At 37.1% G+C, this 12,173-nt stretch overlaps 1 protein-coding gene across 1 annotated transcript in view; it reads right to left on the reverse strand.

Annotated features, from left to right (window-relative positions):
• LOC143368050 (ubiquitin carboxyl-terminal hydrolase MINDY-3 homolog) overlaps positions 1 to 9,573 on the reverse strand; it is a 207,655-nt gene extending 198,082 nt beyond the window's left edge. Inside the window, exon 1 of the mRNA XM_076810408.1 lies at positions 9,218 to 9,573. Within this exon, the coding sequence (XP_076666523.1) occupies positions 9,218 to 9,320 (103 nt within the window). The 5' untranslated portion in view covers positions 9,321 to 9,573. The remainder of the gene's footprint in view (positions 1 to 9,217) is intronic.
• Between the last annotated feature and the right edge of the window lie 2,600 nt (positions 9,574 to 12,173).

Genomic DNA, 12,173 nt, shown 5'->3' on the forward strand with positions numbered 1-12,173 from the left:
TCTTTAAGTGCTGAGTGTGCCAAAAAGTGATTTCGCTGTATTACTGAAAAAAGTTTTCAGTGAAATGGACCTCCCAACAATTCTAAGTCATGGTTTTAGAGCTTGTGGACTATATCCATTTGCAGTGGAAAATGTTGATTTCTCAAAAATTTTCAAGCGATCAACAGAAAGTCAGGAAACAACAGATGTGCAAACGACTTCGTGTGCTGCATCAGTATTACAAACCTCTGAGCAATATATTCATCCAGCAAAGCTGGAGACATTCAGATGCTCTATAAGGCAAGATCAATGGACGGGTGAAACTGAGAATCGGAATCTTTTTCATGTGTGGCAAAAAATGCAACAAGATTGTCATCAAAATGAAATAATAAAATTCTGTTTTAATATATTTGTTAATGATATTGGTTTGGATGTAAATGTTTGTATTTGTGTATAGCAGAATGGCACATTCATAGAATATTTATTGTAACCTCAATGTGGAACATCAAATGATCATAAAATTGACCAGGGAGAAAGAGATTTCCAAATAATGAACACGATGGAAAATGTATACCCACCGGGTGAAGTTACAGAAACAGAAGATTTTCATGCAGAAATACTAGAATTATGAATTACTCTATAAATTTTATACGCGTATTTTTATATCCATATTTTTATTAAACAATTTAGATCTATTTTGTAAATTTAGTTTTTAAATGAATTTATATTTATGTTTAAGTAGTACAATAATACACTACACATGTAAGTGTATATTAGGGTGGGCCGAAAAAATAAAATTTTCGAAACTCTAAACAGCCTAGTGCGGAAAAGTTGCGTCTGGGAAACACAAATGGAGGCAATTTTTTTTTTTAATTCGGTCAATATTTGACCGGGTCCAAACCGGATCAAAGTTTTTAATTTTTGACCAAGTTTCGCGACTTATCTATATTTTCATAAAATTTGCATATTTCACAGTTGAGCATCAGAAAATATTATTTAAGTACATGTGTTTTATATATAGTCGCGAAGTGGAGTAGCTATGTGCTTCTGTTTTGAGACGTAACGCGATTGTAGTGAAAAAGGAACATATTTCATTGATTCAAGAGCCCATTCAACAGCCTGTCTGATCTATGACACTCAATAGCCATTTCTTATAGATTTTTGTGCGCTGAAAACGAATCCGCAAACCGTTTGTCGCTATCACCCTATGTTTTCGAGAAATTCGGTTTTGAAAAAAAATGTAAATTTTCAACTTTAGACATCTCTTGATTTCAAACAATAATAGTTATTTAGTTGCTTGTTCCGCCAAATTGATTTGACGTCGCGGGATCATCACGCGCATGCGTGGATGTGCGCAACTTCGCCCACTGAAAACAAGCCTGAGCGGTTTCCCTATTTGTCAACCCCACTCCTGCCTCCCGAGACACGCTATAGAAAACAGCATGATCCGTGGCGCGGATCACAGCGCCAGTGAGCACCACGCGGCCGTTTTGTGAGTAATCGACTCGTTTGAATTTCTGACTTCTTTGTAACAAAAATTCTACGACTTTTACACTGATAATAATGCTAATGCGAGTATAATATTACAAACAATATTCATAAACTACAAACACATAGCGCTATAGAATGCCCTTTTCTCTACAAATAAGCATTCAGCTACTTGGGTCGAAAAATGATTAGTTTTAAAAGATATTTCAAATGTAATTTTTCAACACAGAACATATTTAGACCTACGCTGCCATGCTTTTTCAAACAACTTCATCATGTTTGTAAGCCTGACTTAATCTCATACCTCAAGTATTGTAGTTACCAAAAGCATTGACTGGGTAATTATTTTCTCGTTGATGAAAAAAAGTATACAGGTATTTTTGAAGAAAGATTTGCAATTTAGATAATTTCTTTATCGAATAATTTATTTAAACTACAAACGAATACTCAAATGGTTTCACATACCACATTCGCTACCACATTCTAGACACTGGTTTACTCAAATGGTTTCACATAACACATTCGCTACCACATGCCATGCATTCCTTTTTTCCATTTATTGATTTGGTAAATCACATAATCTTGAATCGCTTAAATGAATAAATAAAAGTAATGATCACAAGAAACGCTAGACACTTGCAGATACAAAAATATAACTGATATTTACAAGCATGATGAAATTGTTAGTAAACATGAGTAAAGCATGGAAATGCAGGTCCAAATATGTACTACATTGCAAAATTACATTTATATATATAATAGAAATTCTGACTGACTGACTGACTCATCCACGCCCAGCTCCCCAGCTCAAACTGTTTAACCTACGAATGTGAAATTTAGAAAGTACTAGGAAGTATTTTTGGACATTCCGTCCCCAAGAGGGTGAAAAGGGGCAAACTGTATTTTCTCGGGCTCCTTAAAATCTCTTAGGCCCGATTAGATATCAACTTGGCTTTTACTTACAAAGGTTAGCTACAAACGCCTAAAAACCAACATGTACATATATATACAGTGGTGTGCAAAAGTATTCGGCCACCGTTTAAAATCGCATAACTTTTTTAAAATTAATCCAAACGACTTGAGATTTTTTGTGAAGCTAGAAGAATCAGTTTGCTAAGTGTCGCGATTCGTTGTTTTGAAAAAAATTGAAATTGGTCGGAATAGCGAAAGAAATAGTGAAGGTCGTTTTTCCAACTTTGTTATCTGATCCTGTAATGAAAATTTAAAAATCCCATTTGTAGATTTATGCAAGTTGTATACATGCCTAAAATTTCATCAAAATCGATTAACGTTGCTCTGAGCTATAAACGCTTAAATATCACAGAATGAGGTCAAAAATCGCGAAATTCCCGAAATCAACCATTTTCGACCTTATTTTGCGATATTTAAGCGTTTATAGCTCAGAGCAACGTTAACCGACTTTAATGAAATTTTAGGCATGTATATAAACCTTACTTAAACCTACAAACGGTTTTTTTTTAATTTTCATTACAGGCTCACAAAAAAAGTTTAAAAAAACGACCTTTACTATTTTTTTTTTGCTATTTCGACCAAGTGCTTTTTTTCAAAACGACGAATCACGTCACTTAGCAAACTAATCCTTCTAGCTTCTAAAAAAACTCAAGTCGTTTGGATTAATTTTAAAAAATTTATGCGATTATAAACGGTGGCCGAATACTTTTGCACGCCACAATTCCTTGTAATTATTTCTACCGTAACGAAGCACGGGTATTTTACTTAAAATATTTTTTTAACCAATCATTTCTCGACACAATTACTTTAATAATCCTTTATAGAGAATAAATAAACACATCGATTAATGTATAAAAAAAACTACATAGTTCGATTTAGAAAAATTCAGGTGACCTTGGAATCTCTGAAACGTTTTCACCTCCGAAGCAGACACACGCAGTACTACACTATTCGAAAACCATTTAAATTTCCCTAATTTAAGTTTTTTTATCTTCTATAATGTTAAACCTAAAGCCTGGCCGAATAGTATTCCACACACTGAATATTAGGTGTTACAAATTGTTTCAGGCAACCGGAACTGATATTACATTGGTTGCTTATATCAGGCCTGTCCAACTTTTGCTCTTGCCTTCGAAGAGCAACCGGGTGGTTGCGACCAAAGGCAAGAGTCGTAGTTGTACCCAACCATGGGGACCTTTCGCTCTTGAGAGACAAGAGCGGCCTGGCTCGGTGCCTACAAGCAAATCCCTGTACAGGCCTGGCTTATACAGGGTGTCCGCGGGAAGACTGGACAGCTGGATATCTCCTAAAGTATTGGAGATAAAATTTTTTTTTACATGGAATTGCGTGGCTCGAGAGGGCCAGTTTATTAGCGCAGACGATTTTTTTCTTCGATTATTATTTTAAATGGAACTATTTTTTTGGAAGAGATCAGTTGATAGTGCGTTCCAAGACAAATTCAATAAGCTTTAACGTATACACTTTAGTTCCACTGGTTTTGAGATATAGCGCTTGCAAGTTTAATGATTTTCCCTGGAAGAAAAGCCGCTGGAATAGCAAGCACCGGGGGCAGTCTTGCTGGCGCCACGGGTAGCATTGCCTGTTGAAGCCGATACCTACCTGCCAAAGGTCTACGCCAGGAATGGCAGGCCCAAAGGCTGGACAATTATTTTCTGTCAGAAATGCTATACTGTATCCATCCTAAGAAAAACTTTTCCGCGCAGAGATGATTCTGAGAGGGCGCTGATTGGTCCGACTCCGCACTTAACCGCCTACGTTTCTCTCCGCCTTACCGCCTGTTACCTCTCTGTCAACCATTCCGCACGCGACGCCTTCATACACACGGTGGCACAATTATTTCCGACTACTCACGGCAACCGCCTGTGTTTTGTAAAAATTGTTTTGCAGTTGTTTTGAATGAACTTAGTAAATTTCAGACACAGTAATTGTTATAACCGAAATTTTAAAAGTTATGGCATAAGAGTTAATATCTTTCATTAAATCATTTTGGTTATGAATAACCATTATCGATGATGGATATCGTTTTTAATTACAAATAACCATTATTGTCAACGAAAATATTTTTTGGTCACTAATAACTATTATTGACAGAGAAGATAATAGTCATAAAAATTACAGTCATTTCATAATTAATTGGAAATTTTAACACTTTTACTCGACTTCTGCCAGTAGGACTCCATAAAATCAAATACAACTCATGTAATTTTGATTATTTTTACTTCAAAAAATTAATTTACAGTATTGTCTCGTTAGCGACTCGCTGGTCGGGACCGGCGTTGAGTCGGTATCGTGAACAGAACCCTAATTCCGAGTGTTCGTTTCTCGCTTCTTTCTGGCCGGAGGGGGGAGCGAGATGGAACACTGCGTGCGCGGCGAGCGTGCGCGATGGTCGCAAGCGCAAAGGACAGAATGTCAGGCGTCCGAAAGACGGAGCGAGACAAAACATCAACGCGTCGTCGGTCTCGTACCGTCCTCGCTCGCTTTCAGTGCCTCTCGCTTGCTCTCGTTCCATCTCGCTCCAGCTTTCGCCGGGCAAGAGTGAGACAAAAGTGGTGGGGATAGCGAAGAGTCGGTATCGTGTACACAAAATCGAGTCGCTAACGAGGAAATACTGTACATACTTTAAATATCAATAAATATGTGGAAAAAAACTTGTACAAAAATCTTATCGTTCCTTTGAATATAAATCCTAAAAAAAACGTAATAAATGGCATTCTAAATAGACTATTTAGAACACCTCCTTAACTGATGTTATATCTGTTCGGAACCAAAGAACTACCGTTTACATTGACATCGATCACGTCCTGCCTTTGGAAGGGCAGGGAAACCGGCAGGTAAAGCGCTACGAGCAATCACCTGCGTCGGGCCCGTAGGCAGTAGTAGGGGCTGCGCAGAACGGTCGCAAAACGGTATGGACGTTTGGTGTTTCTTAGGATGGATTCAGTATAGGTAGGTGTATCTGCGGTATCGAGAAGCGCACCATTAATGTTTCAAAACGTCATAAAATTTACACAGAGTTTGTACGCAAAGAGAAGTAGGAAAATATAAGTCAGTTTTCAACTTCAATAGTCTTTTAGTTCGCACTAGCTTCTACGCTCGGATGGCCGGTTCTTTTGGGAGGGATGCCAATCCGGTTGGTTCTAATCAGGGGGCTATCACTCTCATTTGCAATTTTGAAACAGTGTTTCAACTGCCACCTAGGCAGTTCCAATTTTTTCGAACTAAAATTCAATATGGCCGTGATCACGTGTTCATGATTTATCTGTAAAGGCTGGAACAGACACATCAATCCTATCAACAATCCTATCGAAAAATAAGTTTTATAAAATCAGTTTGACAGTAACAGGTATGTATATAGTTGAATATATATTTTTAATGTAGTATATGTCGTGGCATAGCTCTATAAAAAAAATATAATTTAAAAAGATATTCTACATATACTACATAAAAAATATATATTCAACCATATACATACCTGTTACTGTCAAACTGATTTTATAAAACTTATTTTTCGATAGGATCAGACACGTCCAGTAATTTAATCGAGTAGTGAGTAATTCAATAATTTTCCATTGTTTTATTAAACTACTCAACTAAATTTTAGTGTCCACAAACGGTAAATTACTTGCTACTCGACTAAAACACTGGACGTGTCTGAATCATCATGAACACGTGATCACGGCCATATTGAATTTTAGTTCGAAAAAGTTGGAACTGCCTAGGTGGCAGTTGAAACACTGTTTCAAAATCGCAAATGAGAGTGGTAGCCCCCTGATCCTAATACAATCTGGTCTAGCAACTTTCACACCTCCTAACCCTAACCAATCCAACTTGCATCCCTCCCAAAAGAACCGGCCATCCAAGCGTAGAAGCAAGTGCGAACTAAAAGACTATTGAAGTTGAAAACTGAGTCATATTTTCCTACTTCTCTTTGCGTACAAACTCTAAGTAAAGATTGACCCAAAAAATAGCCTCTTTTTGGTCCCACAATTTTGGAACTGAATTTTATTGGAAACGATACCTTATGATGAGACATCAACCACACGAAATTTTCAAATTTAGGTGACAATTAGTTTCTGAGATATGGAAGGTCAAAGAAGTGAAAATTCGCTAACGCGTCAGCCCATACGCTTCGATGTCCGAACTTTTATGCCAGTCCGATAATTTAAACAATTATTTCCAGGGGTTTTGCTGACTGCTAACAATAAATTTGAACTTAAATATTCAAAATTCACAATGGCCGATTCAACATGGTGGATGATATATTAAAAAAAGCACCCACTACACACACATTTATATTTCTTTTTTCGTGAATTTAGAAAATCTAAGTTCAAATTCGTTGTTAGCAGTCAGCAAAACTCCTGGAAATAATTGTTTAAATTATCGAACTGACATAGAATATGGGCTGACGCGTTAACGAATTTTCACTTCTTTGACCTCCCATATCTGAGAAACTAATAATAATAATGAATCGTCTTTATTCTTTATAAAATAATCAATACAACGTCGTGGAGTTAGAAAATGCAAAGTATAGAAGGGGCGAGGCTCAGCATCGCTGTTATTATGCCTGACCGGATAAACTAATTGTCCGACCAACTAATTGTCACCTCAGCTTAAAAATTTGTTGATTGGTGTCTCATCACAAGGTATCATTTGGCACAAAATTCAGTTCCAAAATCGTGGGACCAAAAAGAGGCTAAAAAAGGCTTCATTTTTGGGTCACTCTTTTATGACGTTTTGAAACATTAACAGTGCGCTTTTCGATACCGCAGATGTACCTACCTAGCATTTCTGACGGAAAAGAATTGTCCAACCTTTGGGCCTGCCATTCCTGGCGTAGACCTTTGGCAGGTAGGTATCAGCTTCAACAGGCAATGCTACCCGTGACGCCAGCAAGACTGCCCCCGGTGCTTGCTATTCCAGCAGCTTTTCTTCAGGGAAAATCAGTAAATTTGGAAGTGCAATATCTCAAAAACCAGTGGAAATCAAGTGTATAAATTAATGCTTATTGAATTTGTCTTGGAACGCACTATCAACTGATCTCTTCCAAAAAAATAGATCCATTTAAAAAACCGAACTTGACCATCGTATCTTTTAAAATAATAATCAAAGAAAAAATTCGTCTGCGCTAATAAATTGGCCCTCTTGAACCATGCAATTCCAAGTAAAAAAAAATTTTATCTCCAATACTTTAGGAGATATCCAGCTGTCCAGTCTTCCCGCGGACACCCTGTATATTGATTCATGAATGAATTCAATACCAGAACATTATGAAAATACTGAAGATTACATTATGAAAATGTATTATTTTTTATACTGTTACAAATAAATGATTTCATGAACACCTTGCCTTATAATATTGAGTGAGACTCGTGGTGTGGATTTCGCGCCAAACATAAGAACCATGAATGAGACTCGTTTTACGGATTCTGTACCACAACACGAGGAGCACGAGTGAGTCCTTTGGTGCGGATTCTGTGCCACAACATAAGAAGCACGAGTGACTCTCATGGTGCGGATTCTGTGCCACAACATGAGAAGCACCACTGAGACTCGTGGCGCGGATTCTGTGCCACCACATGAGAAGCACGAGTGAGACTTGTATGTATTGGTGGCGCACCCATGTTTGGCCCATTGCGCCAGAGATTTATAGTTTGGCTATGGCACACGCTGATGGGAATCAAATCATAAGGCAAGGGATTAACAAATAGGCAAGTAATAACATGTACACTGTAACCTCAAAATAAAATGTTTATTATAATATAAATTGCGAAAAAATGCATAAGTTATCTGAACAGAATTTATCACATCGATAACTGCACATTTTGGAATAAAAAGTCCATTTAGTTCATAATTCCAAACTTTTCAGGTTAACATTTTATATACATTGATATGTTATCGTTAGATAGTTTTAATATTAACATCTGTGTATTTCGATTCATTCACTTCAATATTTTGACAATATACAAGATTCATCAAAATATTTCTTCAAACCATGCAAAACCCTGTGAAATAAATGAACACATCACTTCTTATATTTTGCGTATAAAATAGTTGAGTTTGCACATACATCCCTCGACATAACTTTTTAAATTGGTAAATTTTTGGAGAATAAAGTAGGGTATATGAAGATGCTAGCAATATTTGAAAAAAATATAAATACAGATATCACGATGATTATTAGCGAATTCGGTATTTGGCATTGACTCTGTGTGTGTGCCAAAAAATGAGTTGGATTGGTTGTTTCTGATAGAGACTAAGATAGCTCTATAAGAATCAACCAATTCAAGTCATTTTCTGGCACTAGCTCAGAGTCAGTGTGAAATTCAGAATTCGCTGTATGTGATACAACACCAAAACTTAAGTAACCATAAATTAAGTTCGGTAAGCCTTAATATAATAATGACCAGGATTACAAATATGTAATAGGGACTACCAAAGTGTTAATTCAATATATATATATATTATGATGTCAATGTTTCAACATTACTTAATAGTTTGTAATTGTTTAGTCTTCTCAAAAGTGATAAATACATTTGTAAAACATTACTGTAAGGACTTAAAAATATGTAATAAAATAATTAATTAACATGTTTTTGTTATCGCGCTATCTCTGTTCCGTGAAAATAGTAATTAAAATAGACTAAATAAATAACCTGTAAGCTGCCAGTACCATAATATCAAAATAATAGAAGTTTGATTAAAAACAATGAACGAATCATGAAGACTACGGAAAAATATCGAAAACTAAACTTACCTTGGGCCCATCGTTTAAACACATCTTCTTTTGCGTTATTTCCCCAGAGCAGTGCTTTTATGGACCTCAAAAATTCGTCATCACATTGAACATTTTCAGCCATTATTTACGTTTTCTTCGGTCAATGAAATATTAATACGCGATGCACAGATATCAATTATTTCAATATAATCATAATATTACTTTTGTAACACTGACAAGCTTGGATTGTTTCGGCGTTTTTTGAAAAATGCCAACTTGTGTCGTATAACCTATCTCAGGAGAAAGATGACTACCAAGATCGTCGCCATTTTAAATGTGGCCACACTTAAAGATTTGAAACAAATGTAGCCAGAGTCGGTCACAGAAATATCACAGATGAGGACGAGGTATAGGCATCGATTAAGTATAGGATAGACCACAGCCGACTTTAGTACTAGGCAGTGGTGGGTTTACTAGGGGCGGTATTCTCAGTCGCTACTTATTCTTAAGCAAATGCTTAAGCATGCGGCATCCTCTTCTAACCTAGTAGCTAGTAAAGGATGCCGAATGCTTAAGCATTTGCTTAAGAATAAGTAGCGACTGAGAATACCGCCCTACGTTACATCGAATTTATTAGGGTACGTGTCCCGATTACGGTGCCTTGTCCCCATCACAGTGCCTTTATACTTAAGGAAGCCATACAAAAAAACTCGCATAAATAAATAGGGAAAGAATTTTTCTTAAGTAAGTTAAACTATTAATGTATGTGTTACAAACGAGAAGGTTGCATTTTTAAACAATTAAATCATATTAAAAAAAAATCAAAAATGAATATGAAGATTTCGATGAATTTACTCAAATCCTTACCCAGATAGCACACGCCGTCTATAAGCCGTCTTTAAGACGTCTTCAGATGTCTTGAAAGTCTGAAAGACGGGAAACGGCAACTAACACGTATTTTACAAACATGAATAAATTGATGATTATCATGATTTGCACTGATGTAAAGTGTTAATTATATCATAAAATGTTCCAATTTTAGGAAGAAATAGCAAAATGAGCACTTTTAAAACGTTTCCATATTTTTTAAAGTGAAGCCAGTAATAGGGACTAGTGATCCTCTAGGGAGTGATTGGTACAACCGCAGCCATTTTGAAGCAAAACCGGAAATAACATAACTTAAACATTTATCTATCTCTTTCTATCAGTATTTCTCTCTCTTTCTATCAGTATTTCCGTCTCTTTCTATCAGTATTTCTGTCTCTTTCTTTTTTACAGTTTCTTGCTCTCTCTACTTCCGGTTTAGACCCCAATTGCGTCGACCAATAGAAAACGCGGAACACACTTTCCGATCACTACCTAGAGGATTACTAATAGGAACAGGAATTTAGCACTTAATATAAGACCTAGGGATATCGAGGCTAGATGTAGAGCGTAATTCAAAATCCTTTGTAGTCGAAAGATTTATTGTACGCATGTGGGCTTGAAGCGAGCAGCGCATCTGGAAGGTTTTAAGCTAGATTATAACGGAGGACGAGGAAGAGTTTATTGTCAGGACTCATAAACACGTAGAGCGCGTTGTGATTCTCGAGGGCTTTCCTTGCCAGTTTTTCGAACATGCTCGTACAATATTATTATCTGATACCTGAACTCGGAAGGCGTACGAGAGCCAGGGATTGCATTAAATACTTTTCAAAACTACAGTTAGACCAGGCGAGGATAATAAATAGCTTAACTTTTCCTTCCACATCTGCGTGCCAAATTTCGTCGAACGGGCAGCGGCTCGTCTCGTAAAACCACTTAAAATTCTATCTTCGCTTTCATAATCGAGAAAGGCCGAAAGTCGTGAAGTCATAAACTTTGTTCGGGCGACGTCTTCTTGACCCTGAGGGTTGCGCGCACCTACCTTTTAAATGTATATGTAATGTAAATAGCCTATCTATGTAAACTATGTAAATGGAAAGCGTGCCTCGACCTGCCTCGACCACCAGCCAAGAGTGGAGGGAAGCGCGAAGGAAGGGCCAAGGATGGACAGATGGCAGAGGACAACCCCCTGACGAAGCTTAAGGGACGTCATCGTCTTGATTGGACGAAGGGATTCAAAGAGGGAGTTGGAAGAACTCGCCAAAATTGGACGAGTAGGGCGCTCGGAGGTGACAAGCGAGGAGTTATTTTGTAAGAAGTCAGACCTATCTTGTTAGCAGACCAACAAAGAGTTTACTTGTCTAAATATACGTACAATTCAAAAGTTCAAGCTTGTTGAAATCTTTTAAAATTCCCGCACTACTTCGCGAGCTGAGTGCGTTAGTGCTCCACGGGTACGAACCAACGCCATCATATTAAAACACCATTAAACCGCGCAACACCCCCTCGGTAGAGCACTAAAGAGGTGAGTATGCGCATCCGCCATATTGGGTCCTCTAGAGAGAGGAGATTAATGAGTACCCGCCTTTTTGAGAATTGTCAAATGCGCTTTATAAACAAAATATGCGTTGTTGATATTGTTGCGTGGTAGCACGACACATTATTAGAGTATGTTATTACATTCAAGTTTATATTTGGTTTATAAAGCGAATTTGACAATACTCATAAAGGCGGGTACTCAATAATCTTCTCTCTCCAGAAGACCCAATATGGTGGATGCGCATACTCACCTCTTTAGTGCTCTATCCTCGGTACCCACTCGCTCCCTCTGTAACTGCTAAACCTAACCTTACTTTCGTTTCTCAGTACGGGTGAACAGAAATTTATATTTGCATATTTTGCTTTTGTAATGAAAAGATAATATTAAAATTACATACAGACACCTCTCGTAGAGAAAAAAAATGTTTTGAATCGTTCGAAGTTCGAAGACATAACCTAACCGCGGGAATGTTATTAAAAAAGGAGCACCATAATTGGGGGCACCTTAATACGGACAACGCACTTTTCAGGGCACAGTAATTGGGACCAAAACATGTATTTTTATTTCAATTTAAAAAATATGAAAAATTAA

This window comes from Andrena cerasifolii, chromosome 4, assembly GCF_050908995.1.
Source record: "Andrena cerasifolii isolate SP2316 chromosome 4, iyAndCera1_principal, whole genome shotgun sequence".
Classification (NCBI taxonomy): domain Eukaryota; kingdom Metazoa; phylum Arthropoda; class Insecta; order Hymenoptera; family Andrenidae; genus Andrena; species Andrena cerasifolii.